This window comes from Phyllobates terribilis, unplaced genomic scaffold, assembly GCF_046119375.1.
Source record: "Phyllobates terribilis strain yellow unplaced genomic scaffold, ASM4611937v1 Scaffold_2__4_contigs__length_985480577, whole genome shotgun sequence".
NCBI classification, from domain to species: Eukaryota; Metazoa; Chordata; class Amphibia; order Anura; family Dendrobatidae; genus Phyllobates; species Phyllobates terribilis.
In genome coordinates, this window is record NW_027362762.1 from 976,162,836 (window position 1) to 976,186,689 (window position 23,854).

Here is a 23,854-nt window from a genome sequence, read left to right on the forward strand (position 1 = left end):
CCTGGGAAGGTGGACGCTATCGTGTCCTGGCCCACCCCCAGGACCAAGAAGCAGGTGCAGTCCTTCTTGGGCACCGCAGGGTACTATAGACGCTTTGTGCAGGACTATAGTAGCCTTGCGAAGCCCTTGACAGACCTCACCAGGAAGAGCCTACCCCATTCCGTCAAATGGACGGATGAATGCGAGGTGGCCTTTAGGGCTTTGAAGACTGCCCTGAGCAGCTCTCCTGTACTAAAGGCGGTCGACGGCACACGGCCACTCTTAGTACAGACCGACGCCAGTGAGTTTGGCCTCGGTGCTGTACTCAGCCAGGTCGACTCGGGGAACCAAGAACACCCCGTGTTGTACCTAAGCCGGAAACTGCTGCCGAGGGAAGTGGCCTATTCCACCATAGAGAAGGAGTGCCTGGCCATTGTATGGGCCCTCAACCGCTTACAGCCTTACTTGTACGGGCGCCCCTTCACTGTCGTGACTGACCACAACCCCCTGAGTTGGCTGCACACCATGTCAGGTGCTAACGGAAGGTTGTTACGCTGGAGCCTCACCCTCCAGCAGTACGACTTTACCGTTCAACACCGCAGGGGCAGCGAGCATGGCAATGCCGATGGGTTGTCCCGGCGAGGGGAGCCTCCAGACATACGCTTGGAGGAGTACCAGAAGGTCCTACCTCCATAGCGCAGTCAAAAAGGGGGAGGTGTCAGGCAAAAGGTATTTTTGCCCGAGTTTTAAAAAATGAGAGATGTTTTAAAAAAGAAAAAAAAACCCACCCCCTATCTGTTTGTAAGTGAAGACATAGAACTCACTTTTGCTTTTCCCCAAACCAGGAATTTTTATGACCCGCCATAAAACCTCAGTCCAGGGCAAGCGCTGGTACAAACCGGAAAATCCCTCCAAAAAATCCCATTGTTTAATTGTACAAACGTTTTATGCCAATTTTAATCACGCACAGGTCTGACAGAAACATCGGAACCACGTTTTTTGAATGCTTACCTTTTTCCCATTACAATAGTATAACTTGCATAACTGAGGAATGACCGGGAACTGAGATAATGGATTCTGAGCTTCTGAGCGTCATAGAGGTTTCATATTTAATATCTATCTTCATGAATATTGCTGACGGTCAAGATGATGTCTCCCTCTTGGATGTGGGACCCCCCCACACCAAGATATGGAATCTGAAGGATTTTTTAGGTCTTCTGCAGCTGGGTGGGCTCGCAAAGCCGAGCCCCCTTGTAAGGTAAATAAGGGGTGTTCCCCAGAGTTTTGGCTGCATGCTAAAAACCAGATCGGCCATTTTTCAAGCCATTCCAACCAGGGACGCAGACGCATGCACTACACGCTGCGTGAAGGAATCAAGTCTAATTTCCGGGGAGCCGTCCCCCCCACAGAATCTGAGACCATCACCTTGTGAAGCAGGTTTTGCTATTACTTATCCCTTTTATTTTAATAACTGTTTATGCATACATGTAAATTGTCTCCTTTATAATATCTTGTATATATTTTGCAGACACTGCCCCCTTTCAGGAGTAAATCATTAATTATTTACCAGTTTCTTTCTTCTTGTCCTATGTCGAGCAAACACGTTCCTCACTCGCTGATTCACGTTACCTACCAGGTACCCGATCCACCTGTTAAGCGATCGGTGGTGGCAGTATACCAGTAGTTATGTGATATTGTGGTTTGAGGGTGGCTGGTCGGAGGTATATATACGTTCCTGGAAGGAACTGGTGGTATATATACGTCCTGTCACATCACGTGCCGCAATAGTCGACATAAATTAGAGCAGCTGCACCCGTGCTTATCCTCTGTCAATACCGTGTTTGACCAGCAGGATAAGGGGGCGCCAGAGAGCTGCAAGGTCTGACCCAAGAGTGGGTGTTGTTTTCATGACATCACCCATCCCTTGTAGACTGTGAGCCCTCGCAGGCAGGATCCTCGCTCCACCATACCGCTGCACGACCAGCTCTACCCTCACCTACTGTATCCTCACCCATCCCTTGTGATTGTGAGCCCTTGCGGGCAGGGTCCTCGCTCCACCATACCGCTGCACGACCAGCTCTACCCCCACCTACTGTATCCTCACCCATCCCTTGTGATTGTGAGCCCTCGCGGGCAGGGTCCTCGCTCCACCATACTGCTGCACGACCAGCTCTACCCTCACCTACTGTATCCTCACCCATCCCCTGTAGACTGTGAGCCCTCGCGGGCAGGGTCCTCGCTCCACCATACCGCTGCACGACCAGCTCTACCCTCACCTACTGTATCCTCACCCATCCCCTGTAGACTGTGAGCCCTCGCGGGCAGGGTCCTCGCTCCACCATACCACTGCATGATCAGCTCTACCCTCACCTACTGTAACCGACGTCTCACTATCACAAGAGGTGACGGATGTCTTGTCACAGGAGGTGACAGACGTCTCACTATCACAGGAGGTGACGGACATCTCACTATCACAGGAGGTGACGGACATCTTGCTGTCACAGGAGGTGACTGACGTCTCACTATCACAAGAGGTGACGGATGTCTTGTCACAGGAGGTGACAGACGTCTCACTATCACAGGAGGTGACGGACATTTCACTATCACAGGAGGTGATGGATGTCTCGCTATCACAGGAAGTGAATACAGCAGTATACACCTGCCTCACATCAGGCCACCTGTAGACCCCCGTACACACTCACCTGGTATTCGGCGGGGCACAGTGATGGTGGCATTACTGCTGGAGACCTCATTACTGGCGATACACCACAAAGTCTGCGGCTTTTTCCCCATGGACACGGTGAGGTTCTGCTGGTCGGTGAGTCGGTGACTGACGTTTCGCCATTCATACTGCGCAGATTCAGCACCATCTGAGGAGCAGAAGCACCGCAGCGTAACGTTGTTCCCCACAGTCGTGTTCTGTACAGAGACTTTACACACCGGATCTGGAGAAGACAAGAAAAGAAAGGGATCAGCTCCTGCCAACCACATATCCCGCGGCTGGCGGATGTGCCGCAATAATATCCACACCAGATACTGCCGTATAGACGACGTGCGATTTATGCTCCGTGCAGGATACGTACAGACGACTACATCACATACTGAGGAGCCATCAGACCACAGCTCCTGTCCCTGGAATTTTGAGGAAGGTGTGAGTCCACAGATTGGAGGCTGACCACTAACTTACTGGAGGTTATTGGTAGTAGAGTGGAGGTTAGGACACCATTCAAAAGGTACATCTCATCCTGTGTCCATGATGATGCACCCCTACACAATCTTGGGGGACTCTCCACCGTGTCACAAGGAAGGTCCTCACCCCGCATAGAACTCGCTCTTTCAGCACTGAAGACTCCAAACCTAGATCTGCAGATCACAGCCATTGCAAAAAGCCTTGTAGGAAAGCAGAAGGGAAAGTCCTGGATAGGAGATGTGTCACTGTGGTGGCAAGCCTCGGTAAAGTAAGTCCTGGAATTGAAGGCTCCAGCAATAGTAGGTAGGCTAGTTTTAACTCCTAGCACTACAGGTCCTGAGTAGGTGCACCTGGACAGCCATGACTAGAACCAGGCCATGTGATCACTGGTCAGTCAGCTGGAGGAGCTGAGCCATGTAAGTTGTGTAGGAGCTGGAGAGAGACAAGCCAAAATTTCTCTGAGAAGAAACTGTACCGGCCGTGTGCACCAAAATGGTTGCTTTGTGTGATTGAACTGTGACTAGCTCAGTCGTGTATGAGTAGCCAGGGCCTGTTCTGTTTAGTTAGCGCCTTGACAAGGTCGGGATTTATGTATATGGTTTTGTTTTCGGTGCTGTCCAACCTGTTGATATAAACATCATTCCGTTTTGAGATACAAACCCAGTGGCTTCATGTTTCAAGTGGCTGTCCGAGACCATGAATCTCTACAGCCTCTTCTTTGGGTTCTGGCAGCTTTGAGACAATTTGGGGAGCATTTATACCAGCCAAAAATTGAGGATAAGTGTTCCAAAATTTTCTCACTTTGCTGCAGACCTAATGTCAGGATGGAGGGTTCACTGAACCCCATCTGATATTTACTGCCATTGGCACAAGCCAGAGGACTTCATAGTTCCCCGGCTGGTGATGGGACTTCTGACCATAATCCTACAGGCCAACACGGATATAAAGGGAAGAAAAATCAGCCCTCGACACTGTACATTGGCTTTCAACGTCGATGACCCAAATGCTGTATCGTATAGATGCACAAATATCGTTCCTGTGCTCGCTTCAGTCAATCCATCCATAAAGAAGTCTCAGTGTAACCTCCCGTCCAACATGGAGTACCGACCTCAGACGCCCTCCACCTTCTCACTCTTGTACTATTCAACTTCTGCTCATAACCATGCGCTCAAATGCACAGAACAAAGCGTTCCCTGAACCCTTTCCTCCCGGACAATTCTTGGTTCTGCATGTTCTGTTTTTCTCTTCTTCTTCCAGGAGCCATAACTTTTTCTCTTTCAATCTACATTGATAACATTCCAGATACATGTAATGTTTGGATCCATTTTTTGTGCATATTTTGGAAGTAGGTGCCACTGAGCTGGTGTGACCACATGTGGGGGTGTGGCGCCCCTGAGGGTTCGGTCGCCACAGGGTTACTGCATCTCACCCAGAGGTGTGGTATCTCACCCTCAGGTAAGGAAGGAGTACAGTTCAGGACCCTAACACCTGCATTCACTACACCACATTTCCTGGGGACAGGGCGAGATTGCTCCTACGGGAGAGCACAGTCCCAGGTCCCTGGCTGGAGTGGGGGGAACCACCTAGAGAGGGGGAACCATGTAGTGGATGGGGTGGAGGACGTAGATCCTGGGAGCACTTGACAGGTAATATAAAAGAGAGTAGCCATCTTAGTTCAGGGGGAGTTCCAGTCAGACAGACTGAGGAGAAGTCAGGGAGCAGAGGCTCTGCATGAGCTCTGCTCCACAGGCGGGCCATTTCTGGAGGTCTGAGCCTGAGAGAGGAGAGGGAGCAGGACGGCTCCAGGAATGAGGAGTGAAGGGACCCTAGGGGTACGGACCGTGCGGAAGGCCACCCGTACGCCTGTTGCTACCAGGAGGTAGAGGGGTCAGGCTAGAACAGGGAACCGGGTCCCTCAACTAGTAGAGAAACAGCAAATGCTTAACTAGAAACTGGAGGCTGCAGTGTTTCAAGTGCTGTAGCCACAAGTCCACACCAGTCACACTAAGAAGGTGGCCACATAGGACCCAGGGGACGGAACACACGTTGCCCGCCAAGGCCCGAGGGTACCGGATAGAAGTGGCGCTGGGTGTGAGGTGCAGGATGAGGCCAGAGGAAGGTACACAGAACGGGGTCCTGATAAGTGCTCTGGAAATACCTGAGGGTAGACTGAACCCCTCACTGAGTACACACAGCACGACGGGGTAAGATTGCTCTGGTACCTGTAATCTGAACTACAACAAGTGAGTAAAGACCCTGAGACTGCACTATCTTGTCTCTGTGTTCCTTGTGGCGCCAAGCACTCACAGCACTGGAACGCCCTGCACAATCACCACCATCATCCACTCACGCTGCCCTGAAGCTACACTCCTCCTGTGGGCAGTCACATCACCTTGCTGCACATACCACCAGCTTCAGCGGACTGCTCCGCAGCGGCGGTTACCAATAACCGCATTCCACAGGTGGCGTAAATGGACATTAACGTTTGTACACATAGACTACCCCCTTGGTTTGACCGCCCTGGGTCACGGACCGGGTCGCCGCCACGGTGACTACAACCCCCAGCATCTACAAGGCCCGGCTCCGGGTATCCCCACGGCTCAGGGAGCGCGTCAACTTTTGGCGTAGTCGGCAGGATATGCAACCAACCCGTTATCATCGGGTATTGCGCGCCTAGAGGCTGTTTCACTGTACTGAATGTGGCACCCGCCCCAGAAGAACGGGCGCCATTATGTGCGTGCTAAAAGACGACAAGAAACCACCTCCCATTGTGGGCCAGGTCCCAGAATGGCGCCAGAAGCAGAGCCCGCCCAAACAGCAGTGGTCATGTATGCAAGTGTGACCATCAAGGTGGGGGGGGCTGACCCTGAAAGTGACCAACAGCAGGCTGTCATGGGACCGCAGCAACTTGCCCTGGGACTGCCCCCAGCAGGGGAGGGGAGAGAGGAAAACTGGCAGACAGGGTGTGGTCTGGATCAGTCTAGACAGACCGCACCCGGTGGAGAAGATGGAGGATGGCAGTACCGGAGCCCCAGTCAGCGACCTGCTGCAGGCTGCAGCACCCTACACACTGGAGGAGCTAGTGGCTAAGCTGCCCCAGGAGGACTCGGAGTTCCTCCGCTTGGGGATGGAAGACCTGGGCCGGAGGATGGAGAGGGCCCAGCAAGATGCCATCACCGAGTGGAAGCGGGAAATGGAACGGCGGATGGCAAACCGGCAGCCGATGACTCTACCAGGCACCGGCAGTGCCCCAGCCTCGGCGGATCCCGACCAGCGCCAGGAGGTGACACGTGACGCAGGAGCGGCCGCGGGGGCAGGTAGGAGGAGTCTCCCTGTCCCGGGCGCTGCCAGCATCGACCTGCTCCTGGGCCCCCTGGTGGAGCCGCTGATACCGGGCGCTACCAATACCAGCCCGCTCCTGACCCCGCAGCAGGGCCCACCGCCAAGCCCTCCGACCCCGGGTGCCACCAGCGGTGGCCCGCTCCTAGGCCCACAGCCAAGTCCTCCGACCCCGGGCGCCACCAGCGGCGGCTCGCTCCTAGGCCCACAGCCAAGCCCTCGGACCCCGGGCGCCACCAGCGGCGGCCCGCTCCTGACCCTGCCGCAAGGCCCACAAGTCCCGGGCGCGCCCGCCCTGCATGCCCCGCAGGCCCAGACACCGCTACCTCCGGGCACCGGCACAGCCAACCAGCTTCTGGGTCCCCTGCAGGAACCAACTCCCCCGCCAGCCGAGTGGGTGTACAGGCGTCGCCGGTGGGACTGGTCCGCAGAGGTAGAGGATCAGCGGTCCCCTCTCCTGTCCGCTCCGCAGCCCGCCGCCGCCGTCTCCCGGTTGCCGGAGGACGAGGCCCAGTTCGAGTGGGACCCTGCAGGGGAGGACCTGATGGGGTTCTCCCAGGAGACCAGGGCAGCCGCAGCCCGCCGCAAGGAGTTCTGCCACCAGCAGCTGGTCCAATTTGAAAAAGAGCGCAGCTCACGGCACATGCGGTGGGAGAAATTAGAGGCCCAGAATATGCAGGAGAAAACCCGGGCCCGTCAGTCCAACAAAGCCACCCACGGTCCCAGAGAAGAGGGGACCGTAGTTAAATTTAACTTAGAGGCCGGATGGGGCTTCATCCGGGATCCGCACACAGACATTGACTTGTTTGTAAACAGGAGGGAAGTGGAGTCTCATCTAAAATCGGGTCACACTGATCGGGACCTCTACCCCGGAGACATCGTGACCTACACCCGTCACCGAGGAGTAAGGGGCTTGTATGCCCTCAATGTCCACAGGGTGGAGGAAGAGAGTGACTTTTATCCCTGCAAAGATGAAGACCCGGCTGGCTCAGCTTCCCATGGACCAGAGCCTCCCCGGCGGGAGCACTCCTATTAAAGGCTACACGTAGTCACCAGTACCTGTGCAGAATGGACACTGCAAGTTCAAAGTTTGTGTGTTGTTACCCGTAACGGCTCCAAAGTCTGACCGGCTGAGGACTGGGAGCAGCCGCTTCTTGTAAATAGTTGAACCTCTTGAGGTGCCCCTTATTGGTTTTATAAGAACTACAACGAGTGACCTCAGAACAAAAACCCGTTGGAGGTGGCCGAAGACGAGGTCCAGCATCTGGATCGTCTAAGCCCGGCAGCCACCCCAGGGCCTACGTTGAGGGTTTGGGACGGGTCCCTCATATTCGTGTTTGCAAGTTTGCACTTTACCGAAAAATGGACACCTGGTTGCAGGCATTACTGTGACCGGTTGACCAAAAGTTTTACTTGAAAATGTGTTGATCTGAAGAATGTTTATATTAAAAATGTCTTATATGTGTGAAGAAATATTTTATAAGTGTGAAGAGAAAAGTCCTTTAAAAAGTATCCATAATGTTATATAATGTGATGCATCCAAAAATTTGCATGTCCTAATCTACCCTGTCTTTTGCTCTGTTCCAGCCCACGGACGTGCTGTGTTTTACCAGGGTGGGGTGTGGCGCCCCTGAGGGTTCGGTCGCCACAGAGTTATTGCATCTCACCCAGAGGTGTGGTATCTCACTCTCAGGTAAGTATGGAGTACAGCTCAGGACCCTAACACTACATTCACTACACCACATTTCCTGGGGACAGGGTGAGATTGCTCCTACGGGAGAGCACAGTCCCTGATCCCTGGCTGGAGAGGGGGGAACCACCTAGAGAGGGGGAACCATGTAGTGGAGTGCCCACCCACACCAAGCATCCCACCCAAATCAAGGATCCCACCACACCAAGGATCCCACCCACGTCAGGGTTCCCACCCACACCAAGGATCCCACCCACGTCATGGTTCCCACCCACACCAAGGATCCCACCCACATCAGGGATCCCACCCACACCAAGGATCCCACCCACATCAGAGATTCCACCCACACCATGGATCCCACCCACATAAAGGATCCCACCCACACCAAGTGACCCACCCACGTCAGGGTTCCCACCCACACCAAGGATCCCACCACACCAAGGATCCCACCCACATCAGGGTTCCCACCCAGATCAAGGATCCCACCCACATCAGGGATCCCACTCACATCAGGCATCCCACCCACACCAAGGATCCCACCCACATCACGGATCCCACCAAACCAAGGATCCCACCCACATCAGGGTTCCCACTCACATCAAGGATCCCACCCACATCAGGGATCCCATTCATATCAGAGATCCCACCCACACCAAGGATCCCACCCACATCAGGGATCCCACCCACATCAAGGATCCCACCCACATCACAGATCCCACCACACCAAGGATCCCACCACACCAAGGATCCCACCCACATCAGGGTTCCCACCCACATCAAGGATCCCACCCACACCAGGGATCCCACTCACATCAGGGATCCCACCCACACCAAGGATCCCACCCACATCACGGATCCCACCACACCAAGGATCCCACCCACATCAGGGTTCCCACCCACATCAAGGATCCCACCCACATCAGGGATCCCACTCACATCAGGGATCCCACCCACACCAAGGATCCCACCAACATCAGGGATCCCACCCACATCAGGGATCCCACCCACACCAAGGATCCCACTCACATCAGGGATCCCACCCACACCAAGGATCCCATCCACACCAGGGATCCCACCCACACCAAGGATCCCACCCACATCAAGGTTCCCACCCACACCAAGGATCCCACCCACATCAGGGATTCCACCCACACCAGGGATCCCACCCACACCAAGGATCCCACTCACATCAGGGATCCCACCCACATCTGGGATCCCACCCACACCAAGGATCCCAGTCACATCAGGGATCCCACCCACATCAAGGATCCCACCCACATCAGGGATCACACCCACACCAGGGATCCCATCCACACCAGGGATCCCACTCACATCAGGGATCCCACCCACACCAAGGATCCCACCCATATCAGGGTTCCCACCCACACCAAGGATCCCACCCACATCAGGGACCCCACCCACATCAGGGATTCCACCCACACCAGGGATCCCTCCCACACCAAGGATCCCACTCACATCAGGGATCCCACCCACATCAGGGATCCCACCCACACCAAGGATCCCACTCACATCATGGATCCCACCCACACCAAGGATTCCACCCACATCAGGGATCCCACCCACATCAGGGATCCCACCCATATCAGAGATCCCATGCACACCAGGCACTGGGCACCATGGGGATCTCATCGACACCAAAGATCCCACCCACATCAGGCATCCCACCCACACCAAGGATGCCACCCACATCAGGGATCCCACCCACATCAGGGATCCCACCCACATCAGGGATCCCATCCACACCAAGGATCCCACCCACATCAGGGATCCCACCCACACCAAGGATCCCATCCACATCAGGGATTCCACCCTCACCATGGATCCCACCCACATCAAGGATCCCACCCATACCAAGGATCCCACCCACATCAGGGATCCCACTCACATCAGGGATCCCACCCACATCAAGGATCCCACCCACACCAAGCATCCCACCCACATCAGGGATCCCACTCACATCAGGGATCCCACCCACATCAGGGATTTCACCCACACCATGGATCCCACCCACATCAAGGATCCCACCCACACCAAGGATCCCACCCACATCAGGGATCCCACCCACACCAAGGATCCCACTCACATCAGGGATCCCACCCACACCAAGGATCCCATCCACACCAGGGATCCCACTCACACCAAGGATCCCACCCACATCAGGGTTCCCACCCACACCAAGGATCCCACCCACATCAGGGATTCCACCCACACCAGGGATCCCACCCACACCAAGGATCCAACTCACATCAGGGATCCCACCCACATCTGGGATCCCACCCACACCAAGGATCCCAGTCACATCAGGGATCACACCCACATCAAGGATCCCACCCACATCAGGGATCACACCCACACCAGGGATCCCATCCACACCAGGGATCCCACTCACATCAGGGATCCCACCCACACCAAGGATCCCACCCATATCAGGGTTCCCACCCACAGCAAGGATCCCACCCACATCAGGGACCCCACCCACATCAGGGATTCCACCCACACCAGGGATCCCTCCCACACCAAGGATCCCACTCACATCAGGGATCCCACCCACATCAGGGATCCCACCCACACCAAGGATCCCACTCACATCATGGATCCCACCCACACCAAGGATTCCACCCACATCAGGGATCCCACCCACATCAGGGATCCCACCCATATCAGAGATCACATGCACACCAGGCACTGGGCACCATGGGGATCTCATCGACACCAAAGATCCCACCCACATCAGGCATCCCACCCACACCAAGGATCCCACCCACATCAGGGATCCCACCCACATCAGGGATCCCACCCACACCAAGGATCCCACCCACATCAGGGATCCCACCCACACCAAGGATCCCACCCACATCAGGGATCCCACCCACACCAAGGATCCCACCCTCACCATGGATCCCACCCACATCAAGGATCCCACCCACACCAAGGATCCCACCCACATCAGGGATCTCACTCACATCAGGGATCCCACCCACATCAAGGATCCCACCCACACCAAGGATCCCACCCACATCAGGGATCCCACTCACATCAGGGATCCCACCCACATCAGGGATTCCACCCACACCATGGATCCCACCCACATCAAGGATCCCACCCACACCAAGGATCCCACCCACATCAGGGATCCCACCCACACCAAGGATCCCACCCACATCAGGGATCCCAATCACATCAGGGAATTCACCCACATCAGGGATTCCACCCACACCAAGGATCCCACCCACATCAGTGATCCCACCCACATCAGGGATCCCAATCACATCAGGGAATTCACCCACATCAGGGATTCCACCCACACCAAGGATCCCACCCACATCAGGGATCCCACTCACATCAGGGATCCCACCCACATCAGGGATCCCACCCACATCAAGGATCCCACCTGCACCCGATGTGAAATGTGCTATCCTGCCGCGTATACAGGGATGGCACCGAGTGCACACCGCACAGCTCTTAAGTCTGAGGTTGTTTAACCACTTAACGTTTTTGTGGTTTCGTTCATTCCCCCCTTCTTCTGAGAGCCATTACTTCTTTTTTCTCTTCGTCCGCCGCGTCAGGATTGTTTTTTATGGGACGAGTTGAAGCTTTGAAAACCGCAGTTCGGCCATTGTATTTTGGGTTCTGTTTTTACTTTGTTCATTGTGCGGTAAAAATGAGCCGGGAAGGAAATTGTCCGAAGGGTTCGGGCGACACCACGTCGGCACCAAGGAGGCACCACGGCGGCACCACGGAGGCACCAAGGAGACACCACAGTGCACCAAGGAGGCACCACGGAGGCACCAAGGAGACACCACAGAGGCACCACGGAGGCACCAAGGAGACACCACAGTGCACCAAGGAGGCACCACGGAGGCACCAAGGAGACACCACAGAGGCACCAAGGAGGCACCACGGAGGCACCAAGGAGACACCACAGAGGCACCAAGGAGACACCACAGAGGCACCAAGGAGACACCAAGGAGGCACCAAGGAGACACCACAGAGGCACCAAGGAGACACCACGGAGGCACCAAGGAGACACCACAGTGCACCAAGGAGGCACCACGGAGGCACCAAGGAGACACCACAGAGGCACCAAGGAGACACCACAGAGGCACCAAGGAGACACCAAGGAGGCACCAAGGAGACACCACAGAGGCACCAAGGAGACACCACGGAGGCACCAAGGAGACACCACAGTGCACCAAGGAGGCACCACGGAGGCACCAAGGAGACACCACAGAGGCACCAAGGAGACACCACGGAGGCACCAAGGAGACACCACGTCGGCACCAAGGAGGCACCAAGGAGACACCACAGTGCACCAAGGAGGCACCACGGCGGCACCACGGAGGCACCAAGGAGACACCACAGTGCACCAAGGAGGCACCACGGAGGCACCAAGGAGACACCACAGAGGCACCACGGAGGCACCAAGGAGACACCACAGTGCACCAAGGAGGCACCAAGGAGACACCACAGAGGCACCAAGGAGACACCACGGAGGCACCAAGGAGACACCACGTCGGCACCAAGGAGGCACCACGGAGGCACCAAGGAGACACTATGGCGCACCAAGGAGGCACCACGGAGGCACCAAGGAGACACCACGGAGGCACCAAGGAGACACCACGGAGGCACCAAGGAGGCACCACGGCGGCACCACGGAGGCACCAAGGAGACACCACAGTGCACCAAGGAGGCACCACGGAGGCACCAAGGAGACACCACGGCGCACCAAGGAGGCACCACGGAGGCACCAAGGAGGCACCAAGGAGACACCAAGGAGGCACCAAGGAGCCACCACGGAGGCACCAAGGAGGCACCACGGCGGCACCAAGGAGACACCACGGCGCACCAAGGAGGCACCACGGAGGCACCAAGGAGACACCACGGAGGCACCAAGGAGACACCACGGCGTCACCAAGGAGGCACAACGGCGGCACCAAGGAGGCACCACGAAGGCACCAAGGAGACACCATGAAGGCACCACGGCGGCACCAAGGAGTCACCAAGGAGGCACCAAGGAGACACCACGGCGCACCAAGGAGGCACCACGGAGGCACCAAGGAGACACCACGGAGGCACCAAGGAGACACCACGGCGTCACCAAGGAGGCACAACGGCGGCACCAAGGAGGCACCACGAAGGCACCAAGGAGACACCATGAAGGCACCACGGCGGCACCAAGGAGGCACCACGGAGGCGCCAAGGAGACACCACGGCGCACCAAGGAGACACGACGGCGGCACCAAGGAGGCACTACGGAGGCACCAAGGAGACACCACGGCGGCACCAAGGAGGCACCACGGCGGCACCAAGGAGGCACTACGGAGGCACCAAGGAGACACCATGGAGGCACCACGGCGGCACCAAGGAAGCACCACGGAGGCACCAAGGAGGCACCACAGCGGCACCAAGGAGACACCACGGAGGCACCAAGGAGACACCACGGAGGCACCACGGTGGCATCCATCGTATGTTTCCTCCAGACCGGTAACGTGTTCTCCGGTGTTGGGGCGGAGTGACGGCTTGTTGTTGTTGTTGTTGTTGTTGTTGTTGGTTGCGCGGTGCGATGAGGTTTTCATTGATGGCACTTTGTGCACCTACGATGATGACGTTTTCTTAGGGAGGTGAGATTTTAAAAAATACCTTCTTCATAGAGATTTAATTGGCCAATCATGAGAAATCTAGTTTATGCAAATGAGGCTGGAAGTGCCATGGGGGTGTGACAATGCACTGAGAAGCAGCAGACCAGGTGCTTTTCCCGCCCCACTGCACTTCCAGCCTGACTTCCATATGGATTCTGCTCTAGATTATTCATGAAATTCAAAGAAGGCAAAAAGAGGCCAAGAGAAATGACAGAGGAGGCAGAGAGGAATGACAGAGGAAGAAGAGAGGAATGACAGAGGAAGCACAGAGGAATGACAGAGGAAGAAGAGAGGAGGCAGAGAGGAGGCAGAGAGGAATGACAGAAGAAGAAGAGAGGAATGACAGAGGAAGCAGAGAGGAGACCGAGAGAAATGACAGAGGAGGCAGAGAGGAATAACTGAGGAAGAAGAGAGGAATGACAGAGGAAGCAGAGAGGAATGACAGAGGAAGCAGAGAGGAATGACAGAGGAAGCAGAGAGAAATGACAGAGGAAGAAGAGAAGAATGACAGAGGAAGCAGAGAGGAGGCAGAGAGGAGGCAGAGAGGAATGACAGAGGAAGAAGAGAGGAATGACAGAGGAAGCAGAGAGGAGACCGAGAGAAATGACAGAGGAGGCAGAGAGGAATGACAGAGGAAGAAGAGAGGAATGACAGAGGAAGCATAGAGGAATGACAAAGGAAGAAGAGAGGAGGCAGAGAGGAGGCAGAGAGGAATGACAGAGGAAGAAGAGAGGAATGACAGAGGAAGCAGAGAGGAGACCGAGAGAAATGACAGAGGAGGCAGAGAGGAATGACAGAGGAAGAAGAGAGGAATGACAGAGGAAGAAGAGAGGAATGACAGAGGAAGCACAGAGGAATGACAGAGGAAGAAGAGAGGAGGCAGAGAGGAGGCAGAGAGGAATGACAGAAGAAGAAGAGAGGAATGACAGAGGAAGCAGAGAAGAATGACAGAGGAAGCAGAGAGGAGACCGAGAGAAATGACAGAGGAGGCAGAGAGGAGGCAAAGGAGGCAGAGGAGGCACATCTGAATACAGCCGTATACACCTGCCTCACATCAGGACGCCTGTAGACCCCCGTACAAACTCACCTGGTGTTCGGGGGGGCACAGTGATGGTGGCATTACTGCTGGAGACCTGATTACTGGCGATACACCACAAAGTCTGCGGCTTTTCCCCCATGGACACGGTGAGGTTCTGCTGGACGGACAGGCGGTGACTGACGTTTCGCCATTCATACTGCACGGGTTCAGCACCATCCGAGGAGCAGAAGCACCGCAGCGTAACGTTGTTCCCCACAGTCGTGTTCTGTACAGAGACGTTACACACCGGATCTGGAGAAGACAAGAAAAGAAAGGGATCAGCTCCTGCTAACCACATGTCCCGCGGCCGGTGGATGTTCGGTAATAATATCCACACCAGAGCGCATGGCAGTGCGACACGGAATGCGGGGGTCTATGGGAATAGCGGAATTACTGCCGTATAGATGACGTGCGCTTTATACTCCGTGCAGAACACATACAGGCGACTGCATCACATACTGAGGAGCCGTCGTCAGATAGTGTGGTCAAGCCACACGCCACGGCTCCTGTCCACAGGGGCCGAGTCCACAGATTGGAGGACGCCCGCTAACTTACTGGAGGACATCGGTGACAGTGGAGGTTAGGACGCCGTCTAAGAAGGGCATCTCACCCAGTGTCCATGATGATGCAGCGTGAGAACTTATTGCGCGGCATGAGAACCAACAGTAAGTTCTCACTCTACGAACGGTGATGTCAGTAAGGTTACCGCAGTTTAGCGGCTTTGAACTGCGGTAACCTTAATGATGTCACTGCTCACCATATGAGACCCAGCAGTGGCTGCTGCTCCAGTCCATGGAGCTATGTTCTCTGAACGGGGCTCCATAGTCTGGATGAAGAAGACTGGGATCGTAGTGAGACCTCCATTTGGATTACATTGAACCCTGTGGATTTTTTTGGGGGGGGTAATAAATGGGTAAAAGAGGGTAATTGTCAGGGAGCGCTTCTAACATAAAGGACTTTACTCTGTGTGTTTATTACTTTTGACTACGGGGTTAGTAATGGGGGTGTCTTATAGACCCCTCTTCATTACTAACCCCTGGGCTTGATGTCAGCAAACATTACACAGCTGACATCAACCCCAGAACCATTACTGAAATTGACACCGCACCAGGGCAAGTGGGAAGAGCTGAGGCTAAGTGTCAGAATTGGCGAATCTAATGGATGCGCCATTTCTGGGGCGGCTGAGGGCTGGTGTTATTAGTCTGGAAGGGGGCCAATATCCATGGACCTTAGCAGACTATTAATATCAGCCCCCAGCTGTCTGCTTAGCCTTTGCTGGTTACTGGTGCCACAATGTGCCAGTGTAATACCAGCCAGGAGCCATCACCGCGGCCCCGCACTCACCGAGCACCCGCACTCACCGAGCACCCGCACTCACCGCGGCCCCGCACTCACCGAGCACCCGCACTCACCGAGCACCCGCACTCACTGAGCACCCGCACTCACTAAGCACCCGCACTCACTGAGCACCCGCACTCACCGTGGACCAGCACTCACTGAGCACCCGCACTCACCGTGGACCAGCACTCACCGAGCACCCGCACTCACTGAGCACCCGCACTCACCGTGGACCAGCACTCACCGAGCACCCGCACTCACCGAGCACCCGCACTCACCGAGCACCCGCACTCACTGAGCACCCGCACTCACCGCAGCCCCGCACTCACCGAGCACCCGCACTCACCGAGCACCCGCACTCACCGCGGCCCCGCACTCACCGAGCACCCGCACTCACCGAGCACCCGCACTCACTGAGCACCCGCACTCACCGTGGACCAGCACTCACCGAGCACCCGCACTCACTGAGCACCCGCACTCACCGTGGACCAGCACTCACCGAGCACCCGCACTCACCGAGCACCCGCACTCACCGTGGACCAGCACTCACCGAGCACCCGCACTCACCGAGCACCCGCACTCACTGAGCACCCGCACTCACTGAGCACCCGCACTCACCGAGCACCCGCACTCACTGAGCACCCGCACTCACCGAGCACCCGCACTCACCGAGCACCCGCACTCACCGTGGACCAGCACTCACCCAGCACCCGCACTCACCGAGCACCCGCACTCACTGAGCACCCGCACTCACTGAGCACCCGCACTCACCGAGCACCCGCACTCACCGTGGACCAGCACTCACCGAGCACCCGCACTCACCGCAGCTCCGCACTCATCGAGCACCCGCACTCACCGAGCACCCACACTCACCGCAGCCCCGCACTCAACGAGCACCCGCACTCACCGAGCACCCGCACTCACCGAGCACCCGCACTCACCGAGCACCGGCACTCACCGCAGCCCCGCACTCACCGAGCACCCGCACTCACCGAGCACCCGCACTCATTGAGCACCCGCACTCACCGAGCACCCGCACTCACCACAGCCCCGCACTCACCGAGCACCCGCACTCATCGAGCACCCGCACTCATTGAGCACCCGCACTCACCGAGCACCCGCACTCACCACAGCCCCGCACTGACCGAGCACCCGCACTCACCGAGCACCCGCACTCACCGAGCACCCGCACTCACCACAGCCCCGCACTGACCGAGCACCCGCACTCACCGAGCACCCGCACTCACCACAGCCCCGCACTGACCGAGCACCCGCACTCACCGAGCACCCGCACTCACCACAGCCCCGCACTGACCGAGCACCCGCACTCACCGAGCACCCGCACTCACCGAGCACCCGCACTCACCACAGCCCCGCACTGACCGAGCACCCGCACTCACCGAGCACCCGCACTCACCGAGCACCGGCACTCATTGAGCACCCGCACTCACCGGGCACCCGCACTCACCGAGCACCCGCACTCACCGAGCACCCGCACTCACCGAGCACCCGCAGACTGAAGAAGAGGTTCTGATATGTCCCATCGACCAGGAGCATGGCCTTGTATCTCCCGCTGTCCCCCGGAATCACGTCCAGGAGGGTGAAGGTCTTCTCCGCCAGATTTACGATAACCCTTTCCTTAATGTTATAGAACCTGTAGAAGTCCGGCTCCTTCCCCTCCTCCAGGTCCACGATCTTTATCTCATTCTTCAGCCAGTTGATCTCCGAAGGACGAACATTTACACTCGCTCTGAAGGTCACATTGCTGCCGGTGACTCCTGTAATCTGCTCCTCACCTAAAAGAAGAACATACAAGAGATCACAAATGTATCGACAAGCGACCATGGATGACCCCAGACTGTATGTGCGGATCTGACATTACTGATCCCGAGCTACATCCTGTATTATACCCCAGAGCTGCGCTCACTATTCTGCTGGTGCAGTCACTGTGTACATACATTACATTACTGATCCCGAGCTACATCCTGTATTATACCCCAGAGCTGCGCTCACTATTCTGCTGGTGCAGTCACTGTGTACATACATTACATTACTGATCCTGAGATACATCCTGTATTATACTCCAGAGCTGCACTCACTATTCTGCTGGTGGAGTCACTGTGTACATACATTACATTACTGATCCTGAGTTACATCCTGTATTATACTCCAGAGCTGCACTCACTATTCTGCTGGTGCAGTCACTGTGTACATACATTACATTACTGATCCTGAGTTACCTCCTGTATTATACTCCAGAGCTGCACTCGCTATTCTGCTGGTGCAGTCACTGTGTACATACATTACATTACTGATCCTGAGTTACATCCTGTATTATACTCCAGAGCTGCACTCACTATTCTGCTGGTGCAGTCACTGTGTACATACATTACATTACTGATCCCGAGCTACATCCTGTATTATACCCCAGAGCTGCGCTCACTATTCTGCTGGTGCAGTCACTGTGCACATACATTACATTACTGATCCTGAGTTACACCCTGTAATATACTCCAGAGCTGCACTCACTATTCTGCTGGTGCAGTCACTGTGTACATACATTACATTACTGATCCTGAGTTACATCCTGTATTATACTCCAGAGCTGCACTCACTATTCTGCTGGTGGAGTCACTGTGCACATACATTACATTACTGACTCTGAGTTACATCCTGTATCATACTCCAGAGCTGCACTCACTATTCTGCTGGTGCAGTCACTGTGTACATACATTACATTACTGATCCTGAGTTACATCCTGTATTATACTCCAGAGCTGCACTCACTATTCTGCTGGTGCAGTCACTGTGTACACACATTACATTACTGATCCTGAGTTACCTCCTGTATTATACTCCAGAGCTGCACTCACTATTCTGCTGGTGCAGTCACTGTGTACATACATTACATTACTGATCCTGAGATACATCCTGTATTATACTCCAGAGCTGCACTCACTATTCTGCTGGTGCAGTCACTGTGTACATACATTACATTACTGATCCTGAGATACATCCTGTATTATACCCCAGAGCTGCGCTCACTATTCTGCTGGTGCAGTCACTGTGTACATACATTACATTACTGATCCTGAGTTACCTCCTGTATTATACTCCAGAGCTGCACTCACTATTCTGCTGGTGCAGTCACTGTGTACATACATTACATTACTGATCCTGAGTTACATCCTGTATTATACTCCAGAGCTGCACTCACTATTCTGCTGGTGCAGTCACTGTGTACATACATTACATTACTGATCCTGAGTTACCTCCTGTATTATACTCCAGAGCTGCACTCACTATTCTGCTGGTGCAGTCACTGTGTACATACATTACATTACTGATCCTGAGATACATCCTGTATTATACTCCAGAGCTGCACTCACTATTCTGCTGGTGCAGTCACTGTGTACATACATTACATTACTGATCCTGAGTTACCTCCTGTATTATACTCCAGAGCTGCACTCACTATTCTGCTGGTGCAGTCACTGTACATACATTACATTACTGATTCTGAGTTACATCCTGTATTATACTCCAGAGCTGCACTCACTATTCTGCTGGTGCAGTCACTGTACATACATTATATTACTGATCCTGAGTTACATCCTGTATTATACTCCAGAGCTGCGCTCACTATTCTGCTGGTGCAGTCACTGTACATACATTATATTACTGATCCTGAGTTACATCTTGTATTATACTCCAGAGCTGCACTCACTATTCTGCTGGTGCAGTCACTGTACATATATTATATTACTGATCCTGAGTTACATCCTGTATTATACTCCAGAGCTGCGCTCACTATTCTGCTGGTGCAGTCACTGTGTACATACATTACATTACTGATCCTGAGTTACCTCCTGTATTATACTCCAGAGCTGCACTCACTATTCTGCTGGTGCAGTCACTGTGTACATACATTACATTACTGATCCTGAGATACATCCTGTATTATACTCCAGAGCTGCACTCACTATTCTGCTGGTGCAGTCACTGTGTACATACATTACATTACTGATCCTGAGTTACATCCTGTATCATACTCCAGAGCTGCACTCACTATTCTGCTGGTGCAGTCACTGTGTACATACATTACATTACTGATCCTGAGTTACCTCCTGTATTATACTCCAGAGCTGCACTCACTATTCTGCTGGTGCAGTCACTGTGTACATACATTACATTACTGAACCTGAGATACATCCTGTATTATACCCCAGAGCTGCGCTCACTATTCTGCTGGTGCAGCCACTGTGTACATACATTACATTACTGATCCTAAGTTACATCCTGTATTATACTCCAGAGCTGCACTCACTATTCTGCTGGTGCAGTCACTGTGTACATACATTACATTACTGATCCTGAGTTACCTCCTGTATTATACTCCAGAGCTGCACTCACTATTCTGCTGGTGCAGTCACTGTGTACATACATTACATTACTGATCCTGAGATACATCCTGTATTATACTCCAGAGCTGCACTCACTATTCTGCTGGTGCAGTCACTGTGTACATACATTACATTACTGATCCTGAGTTACCTCCTGTATTATACTCCAGAGCTGCACTCACTATTCTGCTGGTGCAGTCACTGTACATACATTACATTACTGATCCTGAGTTACATCCTGTATTATACTCCAGAGCTGCGCTCACTATTCTGCTGGTGCAGTCACTGTACATACATTATATTACTGATCCTGAGTTACATCTTGTATTATACTCCAGAGCTGCACTCACTATTCTGCTGGTGCAGTCACTGTACATATATTATATTACTGATCCTGAGTTACATCCTGTATTATACTCCAGAGCTGCGCTCACTATTCTGCTGGTGCAGTCACTGTGTACATACATTACATTACTGATCCTGAGTTACCTCCTGTATTATACTCCAGAGCTGCACTCACTATTCTGCTGGTGCAGTCACGGTGTACATACATTACATTACTGATCCTGAGTTACATCCTGTATTATACTCCAGAGCTGCACTCACTATTCTGCTGGTGCAGTCACTGTGTACATACATTACATTACTGATCCTGAGTTACCTCCTGTATTATACTCCAGAGCTGCACTCACTATTCTGCTGGTGCAGTCACTGTGTACATACATTACATTACTGATCCTGAGTTACATCCTGTATTATACTCCAGAGCTGCACTCACTATTCTGCTGGTGCAGTCACTGTGCTCATACATTACATTACTGATCCTGAGTTACCTCCTGTATTTTACTCGAGAGCTGCACTCACTATTCTGCTGGTGCAGTCACTGTGTACATACATTACATTACTGATCCTGAGTTACCTCCTGTATTATACTCCAGAGCTGCACTCACTATTCTGCTGGTGCAGTCACTGTGCACATACATTACATTACTGATCCTGAGTTACATCCTGTATTATACTCCAGAGCTGCACTCACTATTCTGCTGGTGCAGTCACTGTGTACATATATTACATTACTGATCCTGAGTTACCTCCTGTATTATACTCCAGAGCTGCACTCACTATTCTGCTGGTGCAGTCACTGTGTACATACATTACATTACTGATCCTGAGTTACATCCTGTATTATACTCCAGAGCTGCACTCACTATTCTGCTGGTGCAGTCACTGTGCACATACATTACATTACTGATCCTGAGTTACATCCTGTATTATACTCCAGAGCTGCACTCACTATTCTGCTGGTGCAGTCACTGTGTACATATATTACATTACTGATCCTGAGTTACCTCCTGTATTATACTGCAGAGCTGCACTCACTATTCTGCTGGTGCAGTCACTGTGTACATACATTACATTACTGATCCTGAGTTACATCCTGTATTATACTCCAGAGCTGCACTCACTATTCTGCTGGTGCAGTCACTGTGTACATACATTACATTACTGATCCTGAGTTACATCCTGTATTATACTCCAGAGCTGCACTCACTATTCTGCTGGTGCAGTCACTGTGTACATACATTACATTACTGATCCTGAGTTACATCCTGTATTATACTCCAGAGCTGCACTCACTATTCTGCTGGTGCAGTCACTGTGTACATACATTACATTACTGATCCTGAGTTACATCCTGTATTATACTCCAGAGCAGCACTCACTATTCTGCTGGTGCAGTCACTGTGTACATACATTACATTACTGATCCTGAGTTACATCCTGTATTATACTCCAGAGCTGCACTCACTATTCTGCTGGTGCACTCACTGTGTACATACATTACATTATTGATCCTGAGTTACATCCTGTATTATACTCCAGAGCTGCACTCACTATTCTGCTGGTGGAGTCACTGTGTACATACATTACATTACTGATCCTGAGTTACCTCCTGTATTATACTGCAGAGCTGCACTCACTATTCTGCTGGTGCAGTCACTGTGTACATACATTACATTACTGATCCTGAGTTACATCCTGTATTATTCTCCAGAGCTGCACTCACTATTCTGCTGGTGCAGTCACTGTGTACATATATTACATTACTGATCCTGAGTTACATCCTGTATTATACTCCAGAGCTGCACTCACTATTCTGCTGGTGCAGTCACTGTGTACATACATTACATTACTGATCCTGAGTTACCTCCTGTATTATACTCCAGAGCTGCACTCACTATTCTGCTGGTGCAGTCACTGTGTACATATATTACATTACTGATCCTGAGTTACATCCTGTATTATACTCCAGAGCTGCACTCACTATTCTGCTGGTGCAGTCACTGTGTACATACATTACATTACTGATCCTGAGTTACCTCCTGTATTATACTCCAGAGCTGCACTCCCTATTCTGCTGGTGCAGTCACTGTGTACATACATTACATTACTGATCCTGAGTTACATCCTGTATTATACTCCAGAGCTGTACTCACTATTCTGCTGGTGCAGTCACTGTGTACATACATTACTGATCCTGAGTTACCTCCTGTATTATACTCCAGAGCTGCACTCACTATTCTGCTGGTGCAGTCACTGTGTACATACATTACATTACTGATCCTGAGTTACATCCTGTATTATACTCCAGAGCTGCCCTCACTATTCTGCTGGTGCAGTCACTGTGTACATACATTACATTACTGATCCTGAGTTACATCCTGTATTATACTCCAGAGCTGCACTCACAATTCTGCTGGTGCAGTCACTGTGTACATACATTACATTACTGATCCTGTACTGATCCTGAGTTACATCCTGTATTATACTCCAGAGCTGCACTCCCTATTCTGCTGGTGCAGTCACTGTGTACATACATTACATTACTGATCCTGAGTTACATCCTGTATTATACTCCAGAGCTGCCCTCACTATTCTGCTGGTGCAGTCACTGTGTACATACATTACATTACTGATCCTGAGTTACATCCTGTATTATACTCCAGAGCTGCACTCACTATTCTTCTGGTGCAGTCACTGTGTACATACATTACTGATCCTGAGTTACCTACTGTATTATACTCCAGAGCTGCACTCACTATTCTGCTGGTGCAGTCACTGTGCACATACATTACATTACTGATCCTGAGTTACATCCTGTATTATACTCCAGAG

The 23,854-nt window shown here is 53.0% G+C and overlaps 1 protein-coding gene across 4 annotated transcripts in view; it reads right to left on the reverse strand.

Annotated features, from left to right (window-relative positions):
• LOC141241266 (lymphocyte function-associated antigen 3-like) overlaps nucleotides 1–23,854 on the reverse strand; it is a 98,964-nt gene that overhangs the window by 59,869 nt on the left and 15,241 nt on the right. For 2 of the 4 annotated variants that reach the window (XM_073668742.1, XM_073668743.1), the window contains exons 2-4: nucleotides 17,777–18,070; nucleotides 14,946–15,188; nucleotides 2,682–2,924 (exon numbers count right to left, since the gene is read on the reverse strand). In XM_073668742.1, the coding sequence (XP_073524843.1) occupies nucleotides 2,682–2,924; nucleotides 14,946–15,188; nucleotides 17,777–18,070 (780 nt within the window). The remainder of the gene's footprint in view (nucleotides 1–2,681; nucleotides 2,925–14,945; nucleotides 15,189–17,776; nucleotides 18,071–23,854) is intronic. The other 2 variants (XM_073668745.1, XM_073668744.1) reach the window with 2 other exon arrangements.